Source organism: Entelurus aequoreus, linkage group LG12 (genome assembly GCF_033978785.1).
Source record: "Entelurus aequoreus isolate RoL-2023_Sb linkage group LG12, RoL_Eaeq_v1.1, whole genome shotgun sequence".
NCBI lineage: Eukaryota > Metazoa > Chordata > Actinopteri > Syngnathiformes > Syngnathidae > Entelurus > Entelurus aequoreus.
Window position 1 is genome coordinate 61,927,284 of NC_084742.1, and position 21,660 is coordinate 61,948,943.

At 39.2% G+C, this 21,660-nt stretch overlaps 1 protein-coding gene across 1 annotated transcript in view; it reads right to left on the bottom strand.

The window, feature by feature from the left end:
• Window positions 1-21,660, bottom strand: part of LOC133662403 (thyrotropin-releasing hormone-degrading ectoenzyme-like) — a 99,399-nt gene that overhangs the window by 53,267 nt on the left and 24,472 nt on the right. The window contains exons 4-5 of the mRNA XM_062066368.1: window positions 18,007-18,133; window positions 4,733-4,887 (exon numbers count right to left, since the gene is read on the bottom strand). Coding sequence (XP_061922352.1) covers window positions 4,733-4,887; window positions 18,007-18,133 — 282 coding nt within the window. The remainder of the gene's footprint in view (window positions 1-4,732; window positions 4,888-18,006; window positions 18,134-21,660) is intronic.

Sequence of the window (21,660 nt, forward strand, 5' to 3'; positions counted from 1 at the left end):
TTCATGAACACGGTGTGCTGCCAACATATAACAAGGCTGGCTGCCCAAACAGTGTGTGGGTGCACATGCTGGCCACACTTAAAGCATCCACCTAGTGCTGATTGAAGCGATGGCGAGAGGATTATTTTTAACTACGTAGCTTGGTACTTGCTATACGTGTTTAGTTACATTTGGTCAACAAGCCAATCAAGGTTGCACATATAGAAAAGTTTTCTATTTTTAGACGTCAGATGATTTCTCAATCATCAATCATGTTAGCTTGCTTAATGAGCAGCACTTGGCAGTCCATAAGCTGCATGTTAGCACAGGGAATCACTTTTTAACTTTGCCACAAAATACACTGACTGAACAAGAAAGAAAGAAAAAAGAAAGAAAAATATAAAAGGTCAAAAAAAATGAAAGAAGAAAAGCCAAGGAAAGAAAAGAAGGAATAAAAGAAAGCAGGAAAAAATCGTAAATGTGATAAGACAAGGAAAGAAAAGAAGAAAAAAAGGGGGAAAAATAAACTAAAGAAGAAAGACTTAAGAAGTAAAGGAAAAGCACAAACAAAAGAATGAATAAAAGAAACATAAAAAAGGACAGAAATGAAAATGAAGAAGCAAAGAAAGAAGAAAAAGGTTAAAAAGGAAGAAGAGAAAGAAAACGAAAGAAAATAATAAAAGAAAGAAAAGGAAATCAGAATAGCAACAGAAACGGAAAAGAAAAGAAAGAAAAAAGAAAAGAAAAGAACAGAAAAAAGAAAGGAAAGACAATGAAATGAAATGAAAAGACAAAGGATAGAAAGAAAATAAAGAAGAAAGAAAAAAAATAGAAAACATAAGGTAAGGAAAAAAGAAAAGAAAATAAATTAAAATGAAAGAAAAAGACAAAAAGCAAATAAGAAAAGAAGAAAACAGAAAAAAAATTAAGAAGATAAAAAAGTACAGAAGACAACAAGGAAAGAAAAGAAGAAAAAAAGGAAAAAGGAAAAAGGAAAGTAAATATAAACTAAAGAAGAAAATAAAGAAGTAAAGAAAAAGAGAAAAAAAGAATGAATAAAAGAAAGAAAAAAAGGACAGAAAATGAAAACGAAGAAGCAAAGAAATAAGAAAAAGAATGATAGAAAAATAAAAATTAAGAATTAAAGAAAGAAGGAAAGACAGAGAAAGAAAAGAAGAGTAAAAAGGAAGAAGTCAAAGAAAAAGAAAGGAAAAAAGAAAAGAAAGAAGACAGAAAAGAAAATCAGAAAATATAAGAAATGTAAAGAAAGAAAAACGAAAAAAAAGAACAGAAAGAAAAGAAAGGAAAGAAAAGGAAATGGAGAAAAAAAAGACAGACAAAGGATAGAAAGAAAATAAAGAAGAAAGAACAAAAAATAGAAAAGATAAGGAAAGAAAAAAAGAAAAGAAACCGAAAGGAAAGTAAAGAAAAAGGAAATAAGAAAAAAAAGAAAGAAGAAAACAGAAGGAAAAAAAAGACAAAGCTAAAAAAGTACAAAAGACAATGAAAGAAAAGAAGGTAGAAAAGAAAGCAGGAAAAGATCGGAAATGTGATAAGACAAGGAAAGAAAAGAAGAAAAAAAGGGGAAAAAATAAACTAAAGAAGAAAAGAAAGAAGTAAAGGAAAAGGAAAAAGAAAATAATGAATAAAAAAAAGAAAAAGACAGAAAATGAAAACGAAGAAGCAAAGAAATAAGAAAAAGAATAGTAGAAAAATAAAATTAAGAAGCAAATAAAGAAGGAAAGACAGAGAAAGAAAAGAAAAGGAAAAAGGAAGAAGTCAAAGAAAATAAAAGGAAAAAAGAAAAGAAAGAAGAAAGAAAAGGAAATGGGAAAAAAGACAAATAAAGGATATAAAGACAATAAAGAAACAAAATAGAAAAGATAAGGAAAGAAAAAAAGAAAAGAAAAGAAACCGAAAGGAAAGTAAAGAAAAAGACAAAAAGGAAATAAGAAAAAAAAGAAAGAAGAAAACGGAAGAAGAAAAAAAGACGAAGCTAAAAAATTACAAAAGACAAAGAAAGAAAAGAAGACAAGAAAGAAATAAAGGAAATCAGAAAAACAAGAAAATTAATGAAAGAATCAATCAATCAATCAAAGTTTACTTATATAGATACTGTAGCCTTTAATCACAAATGTCTCAAAGGGCTGCACAAACCATAACGACAGATCCGCACCGGGGCAAGGAAAAACTCAACCCAATGGGATACAATGAGAAACCTTGTGGGGACCGCAGATGTGGGGAGAAAAAAAGAGAAAGAAAAAGAAAAGAAAAAAGAAAAGAAAACCAATGGAAATTAAAAAAGGAAGAAAAAGAAAAGAAAGATAAGATAAAAGAAAATGTGAAGATATGTGGAAAGAAAGAACAATAAGATCATTCATGAACTTTGATCCTCTGTGCATGTGTGAGCACGTGCGTGTGTGTGTGTGTGTGTGTGTGTGCATGTGTATGTGTGTGTGTGTGTGTATGTGTGTGTGCGTGTGTGTGTGTTTGTGTGAGTGTGTGTGCGTGTGTGTGTGTGCGTGTGTGTATGTGTGTGTGTGTGTGTGTGTGTGTATGTGTGTGTGTGTGTGTGTGTGTGTGTGTGTGTGTGTGTGTGTGTGTGTGTGTGCATGAGGCAAACTATCCTAATTAGACTTACGGATTCAAAAGAAGACCTTACTGTATGTCTGTGCTTGTTGCCATGACAACACTTTCAAAACAGATGTAACACTTTCACAGAGAGGTGTGTGTGTGTGTGTGTGTGTGTGTGTGTGTGTGTGTGTGTGTGTGTGTGTGTGTGTGTGTGTGTGTGTGTGTGTGTGTTGAGTTGAAAGTGACACACGGTGGAAGAAGAATCAGAAAACACACACACACACACACACACACACATAGAGGAGGACATGAAAGAGCGTGGCTAACAAGCAGAAGAAAGGTGGAATGGAAGAACGTCACATTGAGACCTTCATGTTGCTGCTGATTGAACGTCACTCTCTGCAGCAGCGAGACCCTCACTTCACTTTGAAGACCCTCGTTAATCAGCTGTGTTTATTTAACACAGCACACCTTTTCTCTCCCTGTCTCACCTCCTCTCTACTCCACTTCCTGTTTCCTCTCTCTCTCGCCTCACGTTGGCACTTCCTGTCCCTCACGGTGTCACTTCCTGTCCCTCACGATGTCACTTCCTGTCCCTCGCGTTGTCACTTCCTGTCCCTCGCGTTGTCACTTCCTGTCCCTCGCGTTATCACTTCCTGTCCCTCGCGTTGTCACTTCCTGTCCCACGCGTTGTCACTTACTTTCCCTCACGATGTCACTTCCTGTCCCTCACGATGTCACTTCCTGACCCTCGCATTGTCACTTCCTGTCCCTCGCATCGTCACTTACTTTCCCTCACGATGTCACTTCCTGTCCCTCGCATTGTCACTTACTTTCCCTCACGATGTCACTTCCTGTCCCTCACGATGTCACTTCCTGTCCCTCACGATGTCACTTCCTGTCCCTCGCATTGTCACTTCCTGTCCCTCGCATCGTCACTTACTTTCCCTCACGATGTCACTTCCTGTCCCTCACAATGTCACTTCCTGTCCCTCACATTGTCACTTCCTGTCCCTCACGATGTCACTTCCTGTCCCTCATGATGTCACTTCCTGTCCCTCACGATGTCACTTCCTGTCCCTCACGTTGTCACTTCCTCTCCCTCACGTTGTCACTTCTGTCCCTCACGATGTCACTTCCTGTGCCTCACGTAGTCACTTCCTGTCCCTCGCATTGTCACTTCCTGTCCCTCACGTTGTCACTTCCTGTCCCTCACGTTGTCACATCCTGTCCCTCGCATTGTCACTTCTGTCCCTCACGATGTCACTTCCTGTGCCTCACGTTGTCACTTCCTGTCCCTCGCATTGTCACTTACTGTCCCTCGCGTAGTCATCCCCTTTCCCTCGCGCTATCACTTCCTGTCCCTCACGTCGTCACTTACCTCACGATGTCACTTCCTGTGCCTCACGTTGTCACTTCCTGTCCCTCGCATTGTCACTTACTGTCCCTCACGTTGTCACTTCCTGTCTCTCGCGTTGTCACTTCCTGCCCCTCGCATTTTCACTTCCTGTCCCTCGCGCCGTCACTTCCTGTCCCTCAATTCGTCACTTCCTGTCCCTCGCATTGTCACTTCCTGTCCCTCGCATAGTCACCTCCTTTCCCTCGCGCTATCACTTCCTGTCCCTCACGTCGTCACTTCCTGTCGCTCTTCCTGTCCCTCCCGTCGTCACCTCCTGTCCTTCGCGTCATCACTTCCTGTCCCTCGCGTCGTCACTTCTTGTCCCTCCTCCTGTCCCTCGCGTTGTCACTTCCTGTCCCTTGCGTAGTCACCTCCTGTCCCTCGCGCCGTCACTTCCTGTCCCTCACGTCGTCACTTCCTGTCGCTCTTCCTGTCCCTCCCGTCGTCACCTCCTGTCCCTCCTGTCGTCACTTCCTGTGCCTCGCGTCGTCACTTCCTTTCCCTCGCGTCATCACTTCCTGTCCCTCGCGTTGTCACTTCCTGTCCCTCACGTCGTCACTTCTTGTCCCTCCTCCTGTCCCCCGCGTCGTCATTTCCTTTCCCTCGCGTTGTCACTTCCTGTCCCTCGCATCGTCACTTCCTGTCCCTCTTCCTGTCCCTCGCGCAGTCACCTCCTGTCCCCCGGGTTGTCACTTCCTGTCCCTCACGTTGTCACTTCCTGTCCCTCGCGTTGAGTTAGCATTTAGTTAGCGGGCAACAGCATGCTCATGGTCAGCTCACCTGATGGCAGATCTCGTGGACGACCACCATGGTCAGCTCCATGCGGTAGGACGAGGACGACACGTCGGCGTCCAGCAGGATCTTCTGCTCCACGAAGACGCTGAGCCCCCAGTTCTCCATGGCGGCGTAGGGATGCTTGGGCACCGCTAGCAAGTCTGACAGCAGGAAGACACGCTGTCAACCACCATCTCCCATTACTTATGCCAAACTAGCAGCGGTAGTCAGTTAGCACTAACCGATAACCAGTCATACTCACCTTACCTACCGACACTGCGTGACGGAAACTTAACAAGTGTCCACAGTTCCCATGGAAACAAAAGTTCTGTCACGCAGCCAATCGCATAATTGCTCTCAGGCTGCATGCGATTGGTTCATTCCCCGCACGACCGAGCTGCGGCACTGACAGCTGATTGGCTGGCGGGCCGAATATGCAAATGAGATCTTTTTTTTTTTCACTTACGGGCGCAACATGCAAATGAGGTTTAAGGTGGAATATGCAAATGATGCATTAAAGGAATTAGACATTTAAACTGAAGTGAAACCAAAAGGTTTAATTTCACCGCAGTGGGGCACACGCACACACACACACACACACACACACACACACACACACACACACACACACACACACACACACACACACACACACACACACACACACACCCACGCACACACACACACACCTTGAGAGTGCTTGGTTTAATGTGATTCACCTGAATGCTGCCAGAGGCATCTTCTTGTCGGAGACAAAGACAGCGAGCCACCTCACACACACACACACACACACACACACACACACACACACACACACACACACACACACACACACACACACACACACACACACACACACACACACACACACACACACACACACACGCACACACACATATTCTTGTATTTGTTACCTTCTTGAGCCCTGTGAATAATGCCTCCCTCTTTAGGACCACCCTTTTTAGGTATATAAAGAAGTGTATTTACAACATTAATAATATATACATACTATGCACATATAAAAAAGCTTGTTGTGAAAAATTAGTTTGAATTTCACAAGAAAAACTTTTGGCAGCATTGTAATAAAAGTCATAATTTTACTCAACGCAAGTCAAAATTGTACAAGAAAAAGTGAACATTTATGCAATATTATGATAAAAGTTGGAATTTTACTCAATAACCGTCGCAATTTTACAAGAAAATCTCAGAATTTTAGCAATGTTATGAAAAGAGTCGTAATTTTACTCAACAAGTCACAATTTTATAAGAAAACTTTAAAATGTTGGCAATATTATAATAATAATCAGAATTTTACTTGGCAAAAATATGACAAAAGTCATCATTTTACTCAAAAAAATGTTTTACAAGAACGACACAAAAATTGGCAATATTGTGATAAGTCAGAATTTTATATGACAAATGTCACCATTTTATAGGAAAAAAGTCGACACATTGTGAGAAAAAGACTGCTTTTAGTTAATTTATATATTTTTTAAATATTTTGTTTGTAATTGTTTTTTAATCTTCATTATTTACTTCAAGTTATTACAGTATGTCTCTATATACATATTGATTTGATTTGTTTTATTAATTTTGGCCAAAGGGGGCGCATTTCAATTTCTTACACACACTTGTTATTACATATGTTGACCAGAGGGGGAGCACTTTTTAAAAGAGACAATTATAAAAAATCCCTCCTTTTTAGATGTATAAAGAAGTGTATTTACAACATTAATAATATATACATACTATGCACATATAAAAAAGCTTGTTGTGAAAAATGAGTTGGTATTTCACAAGAAAAAGGTGACAATTTCACAAGAAAAACTTAGAATTTTGGCAGCATTATAATAAAAGTCATAATTTTACTCGACGCAAGCTAATATTTTACAAGAAGAAGTGAACATTTGTGCAATATTATGATAAAGGTTGGAATTTTACTCAATAACCGTCGCAATTTTACAAGAAAATCTCAGAATTTTAGCAATGTTATGAAAAGAGTCGTAATTTTACTCAACAATCACAATTTTATAAGAAAACTTTAAAATGTTGGCAATATTATAATAATAATTATGACAAAAGTCACCATTTTACTCAAAAAATGTTTTACAAGAACGACACAAAAATTGTCAATATTGTGATAAAAGTCAGAATTTTATATGACAAATGTCACCATTTTGCATTAAAAATAAATTGTTCCCAATTTGATAGTAAAAAAGTCGACACATTGTGAGAAAAAGACTGCTTTTAGTTCATTTATATATTTTTTAAATGTTTTGTTTGTAATTGGTCTTTAATCTTCATTATTTAATTTCAGTTATTACAGTATGTCTCTGTATACGTATTTATTTTATTTGTTTTATTAAGTTTGGCCAAAGGGGGCGCATTTCAATTTCTTACACACACTTGTTATTACATATGTTGACCAGAGGGGGAGCACTTTTTAAAAGGGACAATTAAAAAAAAATCCCTCCTTTTTAGGTATATAAAGAAGTGTATTTACAACATTAATAATATATACATACTATGCACATATAAAAAAGGTTGTTGTGAAAAATGAGTTGGAATTTCACAAGAAAAAGGTCACAATTTCATAAGAAAAACTTGGAATTTTGGCAGCATTATAATAAAAGTCATAATTTTACTCGACACAAGTCAATATTTTACAAGAAGAAGTGAACATTTGTGCAATATTATCATAAAAGTTGGAATTTTACTCAATAACCGTCGCAATTTTACAAGAAAAGCTCAGAATTTTAGCAATGTTATGAAGAGTCGTAATTTTACTCAACAAGTCACAATTTTATAAGAAACCTTTAAAATGTTGGCAATATTATAATAATAATTATGACAAACGTCATCATTTTACTCAAAAAATGTTTTACAAGAACGACACAAAAATTGGCAATATTGTGATAAAAGTCAGAATTTTATATGACAAATGTCACCATTTTGCATTACAAATAAATTGTTCCCAATTTTATAGGAAAAAAGTCGACACATTGTGAGAAAAAGACTGCTTTTAGTTAATTTATATATTTTTTAAATATTTTGTTTGTAATTGTTTTTTAATCTTCATTATTTACTTCAAGTTATTACAGTATGTCTCTATATACATATTGATTTGATTTGTTTTATTAATTTTGGCCAAAGGGGGCGCATTTCAATTTCTTACACACACTTGTTATTACATATGTTGACCAGAGGGGGAGCACTTTTTAAAAGAGACAATTATAAAAAATCCCTCCTTTTTAGATGTATAAAGAAGTGTATTTACAACATTAATAATATATACATACTATGCACATATAAAAAAGCTTGTTGTGAAAAATGAGTTGGTATTTCACAAGAAAAAGGTGACAATTTCACAAGAAAAACTTAGAATTTTGGCAGCATTATAATAAAAGTCATAATTTTACTCGAAGCAAGTCAATATTTTACAAGAAGAGGTGAACATTTGTGCAATATTATGATAAAAGTTGGAATTTTACTCAATAACCGTCGCAATTTTACAAGAAAAGCTCAGAATTTTAGCAATGTTATGAAAAGAGTCGTAATTTTACTCAACAAGTCACAATTTTATAAGAAACCTTTAAAATGTTGGCAATATTATAATAATAATTATGACAAACGTCATCATTTTACTCAAAAAATGTTTTACAAGAACGACACAAAAATGGGCAATACTGTGATAAAAGTCAGAATTTTATATGACAAATGTCACCATTTTGCATTAAAAAGAAATTGTTCCCAATTTGATAGGAAAAAAGTCGACACATTGTGAGAAAAAGACTGCTTTTAGTTAATTTATACATTTTTTTAATGTTTTGTTTGTAATTGGTTTTTAATCTTCATTATTTACTTCAAGTTATTACAGTATGTCTCTGTATACATATTTATTTTAATTGTTTTATTAATTTTGGCCAAAGGGGGCGCATTTCAATTTCTTACACACACTTGTTATTACATATGTTGACCAGAGGGGGAGCACTTTTTAAAAGCGACAATTATAAAAAAATCCCTCCTTTTTAGATATATAAAGAAGTGTATTTACAACATTAATAATATATACATACTATGCACATATAAAAAAGCTTGTTGTAAAAAAAATGGTTGGAATTTCGCAACAAAAAGGTCACAATTTCACGAGAAAAACTTAAGAATTTTGGCAGCATTATAATAAAAGTCATAATTTTACTCGACGCAAGTCAATATTTTACAAGAAGAAGTGAATATTTGTGCAATGTTATGATAAAAGTTGGAATTTTAATTTTACTTGTTATTACATATGTTGACCAGAGGGGGAGCACTTTTTAAAAGCGACAATTATAAAAATCCCTCCTTTTTGGGACCACCCTCATGTTGATGGATGAGACATTGTCTATTAGATGCAATGTTATTGATTTATGTCATCACTTGTTGACACCTCCTCATATGGAAGGTACCTTTCCTTCTTCATGTCTCAAGAAGGATAGATAGACAAGAACACACACACACGCACACACACACACACACGCACACACACACACACACACACACACACACACACACACACACACACACACACACACACACAAACAGGATGGTGCTGAAAATAGCAAAAAAATGCTATTTTTGCAGCGTGTGTGAGACAGCGTAAGTCACATGTGTTGTTCGGAGGAGCCACTAGAGAGCAGCGCAGGGACCTGTCCGATTACATATGATGAAAGTTGTGTTATTTTGCACACATCGCGTCGTCGCCTCCATCTGCTTGCTGGCGTCGCACCTTTCCATCTCGCTCGCCGCCCGAGCCTTTGTTCACTTCATCAGTGTTTGCCTCCCGGTTGTCACGGCGACTGCGGGGAAACTTAGTCAACAGAGAGGCTGCGGCGGGGAAAAAAAACCCCACAGGTTGGCGTCCACTTCGGGGCAGCTGGGCCCTTTAACCCCCATCCATGTCCCCGCCGCAGTCGTTCAAAGAGGACGTGGAGGAGTCGGGTCCTCGGGGGAAGGCGAGGGGGCTCATTACGAGATGTGTGCTGAAGTGATGTCCGGCGGCGTCCACTGAGAACCACTTCTGTCTCTAATGATCTTAAAATAGCTTAAAGTGCGAGTGCGGCCTGCAGACACGACACAAAGGCCCCACTCTCGTCAATTAGCTCCTATTTAAGGACACGGAGCGCACACACCTGACAGCTGCCTGGGGGGGAACATGGTGGAACGTAGCATGCACAGTTAGCATGTATAGTTAGCATGCATTTTTAGTATGATGATGAGCATATCGTGATTTATTAGGTTTTTACATTTTTAATACATTTGCACAAAAAAAACACAACGTGTTGTGTGTTAGAATTTTGAGGACAAAAACGTTTTTTTTTTCTTTAAGGCCGTAACATAAAATGCGTAAAAAGTGTAAATACTTTCCTGATGTACTGTATGGTTGAGTGGTTAGCATGTAGTGGTTAGCATGCATGGTTAGCATTTAACAATACCCATGCATGGTTAGCATGTAGTGGTTAGCATGTATAGTTAGCACGCATGATGAGCATATTATGATTTATTAGTTTATTTTTTATTTTTATTAAATTTGCAAAAAATTCTAAAAAAAAACCTTCACATTGTATTTATGGGGTATTGTGTGTCAAATTTTGAGGATACAAATTATTTTTTTCTCTTCGATTTCGAAATAAAGCTGTGCCATAACAAAATGCGGAAAATGTGATGCACTGTATGGTTAAGTGGTTAGGTTTTTTTTTTTTTTTTTAGTGAATTTGCAAAAAATTCCCCAGAAAACTTTTTTACATTGTCGTTATGGGGTATTGTGTGTAGAATTTTGAGGACAAAAATGTTTTTTTTTCTTTAAGGCCGTAACATAAAATGCGTAAAAAGTGTGAATACTTTCCTGATGTACTGCATGGTTGAGTGGTTAGCATGTAGTGGTTAGCATGCATGGTTAGCATTTAACAATACCCATGCATGGTTAATAATAATAATAATAATAATAATAATAATAACTGGGATTTATATAGCGCTTTTCTAAGTACCCAAAGTCGCTTTACATGTTAAAAACCCATCATTCATTCACACCTGGTGGTTAGCATGTAGTGGTTAGCATGTATAGTTAGCACGCATGATGAGCAGTATTATGATTTATTAGTTTTATTTTAAATAAATTTGCAAAAAATTCTAAAAAAAAACCTTCACATTGTCTTATGGTGTATTGTGTGTTGAATTTTGAGGATAAAAATTATTTTTTTCCTTCGATTTTGAAATAAAGCTGTACCATAACAAAATGCGGAAAATGTGTGAATACTTTCTGATGCACTGTATGGTTAAGTGGTTAGGGTTTTTTTTATTTTTAGTGAATTTGCAAAAAATCTTCAGAAAACTTTTTACTTTGTCGTTATGGGTATTGGGTGTAGAATTTTGAGGACAAAAATTAAGTTTTTTTTTAAGGCTGTAACATAACAAAATGCGAAAAAAGTGTGAATACTTTCCTGAAGTTAGGATGTAGTGATTAGCATGCATGGTTAGCATTTAGCGTACCCATGCATGGTTAGCATGTAGAGGTTAGCATGTATAGTTAGCATGCATTTTTAGTATGTATGATGAGCATATCGTGATTTATTAGGTTTTTAAATTTTTTGTAAATTTGCAAAAAATTCCCCAATAAACTTTTTACATTGTCGTTCTGGGGTATTGTGTGTAGAATTTTTGAGGACAAAAATGTTTATTTTTTTCTGTAAGGCTGTAACATAAAATGCGTAAAAAGTGTGAATACTTTCCTGATGTACTGTATGGTTAAGTGGTTAGCATGTTTTTTTTATTATTTTTATTAAATTTGCAAAAAATTCCCCAAAAAACTTTTTACATTGTTGTGATGAGGTATTGTGTGTAGAATTTTGAGGACAAAATTTGTTTTTTTTCTTTAAGGCCGTAACAGAAAATGCGTAAAAAGTGTGAATACTTTCCTGATGTACTGCATGGTTGAGTGGTTAGCATTTAGTGGTTAGCATGCACGGTTAGCATTTAACAATACCCATGCATGGTTAGCATGTAGTGGTTAGCATGTATAATTACATGCATGATGAGCATATTATGATTTATTAGTTGTTGTTTTGTTTTTTTTAATTTGCACAAAATTCTAAAAAAAAAAAACCTTTACATTGTCATTATGAGGTATTGTGCGTCGAATTTCGAGGATAAAAATGATTTTTTTTCTCTTCGATTTTGAAATAAAGCTGTAACATAACAAAATGCGGAAAAAGTGTGAATACTTTCCTGATGCACTGTATGGTTAAGTGGTTAGGTTTTTTTTTTTTTTTGTTAGTGAATTTGCAAAAAATTCCCCAATAAACTTTTTACATTGTCGTTATGGGGTATTGTGTGTAGAATTTTGAGGACAAAAATTCAGTTTTTCTTTAAGGCTGTAACATAACAAAATGCGGAAAAAGTGTACTGTATGGTTAAGTGGTTAGCATGTGTTGTTAGCATGCAGTGGTTAGCATGTAGAGGTTAGTGTGTATAGATAGCATGCATTTTTAGTATGATGATGAGTATATTGTGATTTATTAGATTTTTTTATTTTTAGTCAATTTGCCAAAATTCCCCAAAAAACTTTTTACATTGTCGTTATGGGTTATTGTGTGTAGAATTTTGAGGACATTTTTTATTTATTTATGTTTTCTCTTTAAGGCTGTAACATAACAAAATGCGGAAAAAGTGTGAATACTTTCCTGATGCACTGTATGGTTAAGTGGTTAGGTATTTTTTAAGTTTTTTTTTAGTGAATTTGCAAAAAATTCCCCAATAAACTTATTACATTGTCGTTATGGGGTATTGTGTGTAGAATTTTGAGGACAAAAATTAAGTTTTTCTTTAAGGCTGTAACATAACAAAATGCGGAAAAAGTGTACTGTATTGTTAAGTGGTTAGCATGTGTTGTTAGCATGCATGGTTAGCATATAGTGGTTAGCATGTAGAGGTTAGTGTGTATAGATAGCATGCATTTTTAGTATGATGATGAGTATATTGTGATTTATTAGATTTTTTTATTTTAGTCAATTTGCCAAAAATTCCCCAAAAAACTTTTTACATTGTCGTTATGGGTTATTGTGTGTAGAATTTTGAGGACATTTTTTATTTATTTATTTTTTCTCTTTAAGGCTGTAACATAACAAAATGCGGAAAAAGTGTGAATACTTTCCTGATGCACTGCATGGTTAAGTGGTTAGCATGCATGGTTAGCATGTAGTGGTTAGCGTTTAGTGTTGGCAAGCACGCTCAAAGTGTGATGTTCATGTGGTGTGTCGACTGCGGGGTGATTCACAGTGAATAATTGTGATGTTTGGTGGAGTTTTTTCTTTGTTGCCGCTCACGTGTCAACGGTCATGTGACTAATGGATGCTTTTACTTCTTTGTTTCCTTCTGCCGCGGCCTTCTTTTCCTTTTCAACTCGCCAGAGACGCTCCCGTGGGGACGGCATTAACACACACACACACACACACGTATCTACGTACACACACACACACAGTTAGCAGTTGTAATTGAGCTGAATGACCACAGTGGAAGTTCTTCTGACACGTCCTAATTGAATCAGCACACGTGTCCTAATGCGTCCATTCAGGCGTGTGTGTTGGGGGGGGGGGGGGGGGGGGGGGATGACACTAACCAGCGCCTGAGGATCGATCGGCGTTGACACGTCTTCTTCTTCTTCGTCTTAACTGGGGACGAAGACGACTCCTTTGGACTTGGAAGGCAAACTGGAAGGTTGATGATCCAGCCTATCTTGCTGATTGTATTGTACCATATGTCCCGGTAAGAAATCTGCCTTCAAAGAACTGCCGGCTTATTAGTGAGTCCCAGAGCCCCCCCAAAAAAGTCTGCGGGCTATAGAGCGTTTTCTATTGGGGGCTCCAGTACTCTGGAATGTTCTACCGGTAACAGTTAGAGATTCTACCTCAGTAGAAGCATTTAAGTCCCATCTTAAAACTCATTTGTATACTCTAGCCTTTAAATAGACCCCCTTTTTAGACCAGTTGATCTGCCGTCTCTTTTCTGCTCTGACCCCAGATGAGGCGCTAGCTGTCCAAAGTCGGGACCAAGGGTGGACCACTCATCTGTGCATCGGTTGGGGACGTCTCTGCGCTGCTGACCTGTCTCCGCTCGGGATGGTCTCCTGCTGGCACCACTATGGACTGGACTCTCACTATCATGTTAGATCCACTATGGACTGGACTCTCACTATCATGTTAGATCCACTATGGACTGGACTCTCACTATTATGTTAGATCCACTATGGACTGGACTCTCACTATTATGTTAGATCCACTATGGACTGGACTCTCACTATTATGTTAGATCCACTATGGACTGGACTCTTACAATATTATGCTAGATCCACTATGGACTGGACTCTCACAATATTATGCTAGATCCACTATGGACTGGACTCTCACACTATCATGTTAGATCCACTATGGACTGGACTCTCACTATTATGTTAGATCCACTATGGACTGGACTCTCACAATATTATGCTAGATCCACTATGGACTGGACTCTCACAATATTATGCCTAGATCCACTATGGACTGGACTCTCACTATTATGTTAGATCCACTATGGACTGGACTCTTACAATATTATGTTAGATCCACTATGGACTGACTCTCACTATTATGTTAGATCCACTATGGACTGGACTCTCACACTATCATGTTAGATCCACTATGGGATTGGACTCTCACTATCATGTTAGATCCACTATGGACTGGACTCTCACTATTATGTTAGATCCACTATGGACTGGACTCTCACACTATCATGTTAGATCCACTATGGCTGGACTCTCACTATTATGTTAGATCCACTATGGACTGGCCTCTCACTATCATGTTAGATCCACTATGGACTGGACTCTCACAATATTATGCTAGATCCACTATGGACTGGACTCACTATTATGTTAGATCCACTATGGACTGGACTCTCACTATCATGTTGGATCCACTATGGACTGGACTCTCACAATATTATGCTAGATCCACTATGGACTGGACTCTCACTATTATGTTAGATCCACTATGGACTGGACTCTTACAATATTATGTTAGATCCACTATGGACTGGACTCTCACTATTATGTTAGATCCACTATGGACTGGACTCTCACACTATCATGTTAGATCCACTATGGACTGGACTCTCACTATCATGTTAGATCCACTATGGACTGGACTCTCACTATTATGTTAGATCCACTATGGACTGGACTCTCACACTATCATGTTAGATCCACTATGGACTGGACTCTTACAATATTATGTTAGATCCACTATGGACTGGACTCTCACTATTATGTTAGATCCACTATGGACTGGACTCTCACTATTATGTTAGATCCACTATGGACTGGACTCTCACTATTATGTTAGATCCACTATGGACTGGACTCTCACACTTCATGTTAGATCCACTATGGACTGGACTCTCACACTATCATGTTAGATCCACTATGGACTGGACTCTCACTATTATGTTAGATCCACTATGGACTGGACTCTCACTATTATGTTAGAATCCACTATGGACTGGACTCTCACTATTATGTTAGATCCACTATGGACCTGGACTCTTACAATATTATGCTAGATCCACTATGGACTGGACTCTCACTATTATGTTAGATCCACTATGGGCTGGACTCTCACTATTATGTTAGATCCACTATGGACTGGACTCTCACTATTATGTTAGGTCCACTATGGACTGGACTCTCACACTATCATGTTAGATCCACTATGGGCTGGACTCTCACTATATGTTAGATCCACTATGGACTGGACTCTTACAATATTATGTTAGATCCACTATGGACTGGACTCTCACTATTATGTTAGATCCACTATGGACTGGACTCTCACTATTATGTTAGATCCACTATGGACTGACTCTTACTATTATGTTAGATCCACTATGGACTGGACTCTCACAATATTACGCTAGATCCACTATGGACTGGACTCTCACAATATTACGCTAGATCCACTATGGACTGGACTCTCACTATTATGTTAGATCCACTATGGACTGGACTCTTATAATATTATGTTAGATCCACTATGGACTGGACTCTCACTATTATGTTAGATCCACTATGGACTGGACTCTTACAATATTATGCTAGATCCACTATGGACTGGACTCTCACAATATTATGCTACATCCACTATGGACTGGACTCTCACTATCATGTTAGATCCACTATGGACTGGACTCTCACTATCATGTTAGATCCACTATGGACTGGACTCTCACTATTATGTTAGATCCACTATGGACTGGACTCTCACTATTATGTTAGATCCACTATGGATTGGACTCTCACTATTATGTTAGATCCACTATGGACTGGACTCTCACTATTATGTTAGATCCACTATGGACTGGACTCTTACAATATTATGCTAGATCCACTATGGACTGGACTCTCACAATATTATGCTAGATCCACTATGGACTGGACTCTCACTATTATGTTAGATCCACTATGGACTGGACTCTCACTATTATGTTAGATCCACTATGGACTGGACTCTCACTATTATGTTAGATCCACTATGGACTGGACTCTTACAATATTATGCTAGATCCACTATGGACTGGACTCTCACAATATTATGCTAGATCCACTATGGACTGGACTCTCACTATTATGTTAGATCCACTATGGACTGGACTCTCACTATTATGTCAGATCCACTATGGACTGGACTCTCACACTATCATGTTAGATCCACTAAGGGCTGGACTCTCACTATTATGCTAGATCCACTATGGACTGGACTCTTACAAATATTATGTTAGGATCCACTATGGACTGGACTCTCACTATTATGTTAGATCCACTATGGACTGGACTCTCACTATTATGTTAGATCCACTATGGACTGGACTCTTACTATTATGTTAGATCCACTATGGACTGGACTCTCACAATATTACGCTAGATCCACTATGGACTGGACTCTCACAATATTACGCTAGATCCACTATGGACTGGACTCTCACTATTATGTTAGATCCACTATGGACTGGACTCTCACTATTGTCATCTGCGGTCCCCTCCAAGGTTTCTCATTGTCATCCCATTGGGTTGAGTTTTTCCTTGCCCTGATGTGGGATCTGAGCCGAGGATGTCGTTGTGGCTTGTGCAGCCCTTTGAGACACTCGCGATTTAGGGCTACATAAGTAAACATTGATTGATTGATTGATTGATTGATTGATTGATGATGCCGTCTCTCAATCAGGAACCCTTGACGCTTTGCCCACTTTGATCGACTTCCAGAGCAGATGGGCAGTCGGGGAGATGTTGCCACGGTAACAGCAGGCGCGACGGAGGAGTCTTCGCCACTTCATGTCGGACACGCCGATGACGCAATGATCCACGAGTAGAACTTCTTGGCTTTGGTTCTGCTCCGTCTTGGAGTGTAACGGCCGTAAAAAGAAGCAGCATGCAGACAGCTGAGTGGCCTGCAGCTCAGTGTGTGTGTGTGTGAGTGTGTGTGTGAGTGTGTGTTTGAGTGTGTGTGTGTTTTTTACTTAAATCCATCTGTTGTTGCGTGTCGGCCTGAGGCGGACAGACAAAAAGAGAAAAGCCGAGCTGTGAGAGCGCGGCGTGTAGGTGTGTGTGCGTGCGTGTGCGCGCGGGGGCCTCGGGCGCCGCTGTCTGCGGATCCCAGATGGAGCCAGAACCCCACAGAACACATCAGTCCACTCGGCGTGCTTTCACACACACTGAGTCCAATTGTGCGGGCGGGCGGATCACCTGAGCCTGCACGCGCCGCCGCGGGGTCACGCCTACGAGTTACCACGCCGACGTCCAAGCCCGGCCGCGTTATTATCGCCACTTCATCAGGTTGACACGTGTTTCGAGAAGACTTTCTTTTTTTTCTTCCCGCTGACTCGTGAAGTTTGCGTTTCCGCCCGCGGTTCCCTCGGCGGTCCTCGGGGGAGTGAACCGAGCGGATTGACAACAGATGGCGCCCGGCGGCTCTGGGACCTCGCGCTCACATCAAGCGAGCGAAAAAAAAAAGAGGAGGCAGGCCGAGGCCGCGTGGCCACAACAGCACGCTCGCTCATGCGGACGCGGACGTGGGCCGACCGAGCGAGCGTGCACGGACGGGAGCATCAACACCTGCTAACATCAAGTCTAAGGAGGCAGAGGAAGACCGCCGCTATATTAGCTCCGCCCACACAAGACCAAGACAGAGCACAGTGGTAAGGTCCGGGCTGCTTACCGAGCTTGGGCAGCGAGTACTGGACTTTGAAGTAGTCCTGGTAGAATCCCAGTAGCCTCTTGGTGATGTGCAGGGCGTAGTCCCCGGCCCCGCTGGCGATGGCGTCCGGCCGTGCGTACAAACGGATCTAAAAGGGAGAGGAGAGAAATAAACTTTATTTAGGATCAATCAATCAATGTTTATTCATATTAGCCCTAAAGTACGAGTGTCTCAAAGGGCTGCACAAGTCACAACGACATCCTCGGTCCAGATCACACATCAGGGCAAGGAAAAACTCAACCCAATGGGACAATGAGAAACCTTGGGGAGGACCGCAGATGTGGAGAGTCCAGTCCATAGTGGATCTAACATACTAGTGAGAGAGTCCAGTCCACAGTGGATCTAACATAATATTGTGAAAGTTCAGTCCAAAGTGGATCTAACATGATAGTGAGAGTCCAGTTCATAGTGGATCTAGCATAACATTGTGAGAGTCCAGTCCATAGTGGATCTAACATAATAGTGAGAGTCCAGTCCATAGTGGATCTAACATAATATTGTGAGAGTCCAGTCCATAGTGGATCTAACATAATAGTGTGAGAGTCCAGTCCATAGTGGATCTAACATAATAGTGTGAGAGTCCAGTCCATGGTGGATCTAACATAATATTGTGAAAGTTCAGTCCAAAGTGGATCTAACATAATAGTGAGAGTCCAGTTCATAGTGGATCTAACATAATATTGTGAGAGTCCAGTCCATAGTGGACCTAACATAATATTGTGAAAGTCCAGTCCAACGTAGATCCAACATAATGGTGAGAGTCCAGTCCATAGTGGATCTAACATAATAGTGAGAGTCCAGTCCATAGTGGATCTAACATAATATTGTGAAAGTCCAGTCCATAGTGGATCTAACAAAATATTGTGAGAGTCCAGTCCATAGTGGATCTAACATAATAGTGAGAGTCCAGTCCATAGTGGATCTAACATAATATTGTGAGAGTCCAGTCCATAGTGGATCTAACATAATAGTGAGAGTCCAGTCCATAGTGGATCTAACATAATATTGTGAGAGTCCAGTCCATAGTGGATCTAACATAATAGTGTGAGAGTCCAGTCCATGGTGGATCCAACATAATAGTGTGAGAGTCCAGTCCATAGTGGATCTAACATAATATTGTAAGAGTCCAGTCCATAGTGGATCTAACATAATAGTGAGAGTCCAGTCCATAGTGGATCTAGCATAATATTGTGAAAGTCCAGTCCAACGTAGATCCAACATAATGGTGAGAGCCCAGTCCATAGTGGATCTAACATAATAGTGAGAGTCCAGTCCATAGTGGATCTAACATAATATTGTGAAAGTCCAGTCCATAGTGGATCTAACAAAATATTGTGAGAGTCCAGTCCATAGTGGATCTAACATAATAGTGAGAGTCCAGTCCATAGTGGATCTAACATAATATTGTGAGAGTCCAGTCCATAGTGGATCTAACATAATAGTGAGAGTCCAGTCCATAGTGGATCTAACATAATAGTGTGAGAGTCCAGTCCATGGTGGATCCAACATAATAGTGTGAGAGTCCAGTCCATAGTGGATCTAACATAATATTGTAAGAGTCCAGTCCATAGTGGATCTAACATAATAGTGACAGTCCAGTCCATAGTGGATCTAACATGATCGTGAGAGTCCAGTCCATAGTGGATCTAGCATACTAGTGAAAGTCCAGTCCATAGTGGATCTAACATAATATTGTGAAAGTCCAATCCAAAGTGGATCTAACATAATAGTGAGAGTCCAGTCCATAGTGGATTTAACATAATATTGTGAGAGTCCAGTCCATAGTGGATCTAACATAATAGTGAGAGTCCAGTCCATAGTGGATCTAACATAATAGTGTGAGTCCAGTCCATAGTGGATCTAACATAATAGTGAGAGTCCAGTCCATAGTGGATCTAACATAATAGTGAGAGAGTCCAGTCCATAGTGGATCTAACATAATATTGTGAAAGTCCAGTCCAAAGTGGATCAAACATAATAGTGAGAGTCCAGTCCATAGTGGATCTAACATAATATTGTGAGAGTCCAGTCCATAGTGGATCTAACATAATAGTGAGAGTCCAGTCCATAGTGGATCTAACATAATAGTGAGAGTCCAGTCCATAGTGGATCTAACATAATAGTGAGAGAGTCCAGTCCATAGTGGATCTAACATAATAGTGTGAGTCCAGTCCATAGTGGATCTAACATAATAGTGACAGTCCAGTCCATAGTGGATCTAACATGATCGTGAGAGTCCAGTCCATAGTGGATCTAGCATACTAGTGAAAGTCCAGTCCATAGTGGATCTAACATAATATTGTGAAAGTCCAGTCCAAAGTGGATCAAACATAATAGTGAGAGTCCAGTCCATAGTGGATCTAACATAATATTGTGAGAGTCCAGTCCATAGTGGATCTAACATAATAGTGAGAGTCCAGTCCATAGTGGACCTAACAAAATATTGTGAAAGTCCAGTCCAACGTAGATCCAACATAATGGTGAGAGTCCAGTCCATAGTGGATCTAACATAATAGTGAGAGTCCAGTCCATAGTGGATCTAACATAATATTGTGAAAGTCCAGTCCATAGTGGATCTAACAAAATATTGTGAGAGTCCAGTGCATAGTGGATCTAACATAATAGTGAGAGTCCAGTCCATAGTGGATCTAACACAATAGTGTGAGAGTCCAGTCCATAGTGGATCTAACATAATAGTGAGAGTCCAGTCCATAGTGGATCTAACATAATATTGTGAGAGTCCAGTCCATAGTGGATCTAACATAATAGTGTGAGAGTCCAGTCCATGGTGGATCCAACATAATAGTGTGAGAGTCCAGTCCATAGTGGATCTAACATAATATTGTAAGAGTCCAGTCCATAGTGGATCTAACATAATAGTGACAGTCCAGTCCATAGTGGATCTAACATGATTGTGAGAGTCCAGTCCATAGTGGATCTAGCATACTAGTGAAAGTCCAGTCCATAGTGGATCTAACATAATATTGTGAAAGTCCAGTCCAAAGTGGATCTAACATAATAGTGAGAGTCCAGTCCATAGTGGATCTAACATAATATTGTGAAAGTCCAGTCCAAAGTGGATCAAACATAATAGTGAGAGTCCAGTCCATAGTGGATCTAACATAATATTGTGAGAGTCCAGTCCATAGTGGATCTAACATAATAGTGAGAGTCCAGTCCATAGTGGATCTAACATAATAGTGAGAGTCCAGTCCATAGTGGACCTAACATAATATTGTGAAAGTCCAGTCCAACGTAGATCCAACATAATGGTGAGAGTCCAGTCCATAGTGGATCTAACATAATAGTGAGAGTCCAGTCCATAGTGGATCTAACATAATATTGTGAAAGTCCAGTCCATAGTGGATCTAACAAAATATTGTGAGAGTCCAGTCCATAGTGGATCTAACATAATAGTGAGAGTCCAGTCCATAGTGGATCTAACATAATATTGTGAGAGTCCAGTCCATAGTGGATCTAACATAATAGTGAGAGTCCAGTCCATAGTGGATCTAACATAGTATTGTGAGAGTCCAGTCCATAGTGGATCTAACATAATATTGTGAGAGTCCAGTCCATAGTGGATCTAACATAATAGTGAGAGTCCAGTCCATA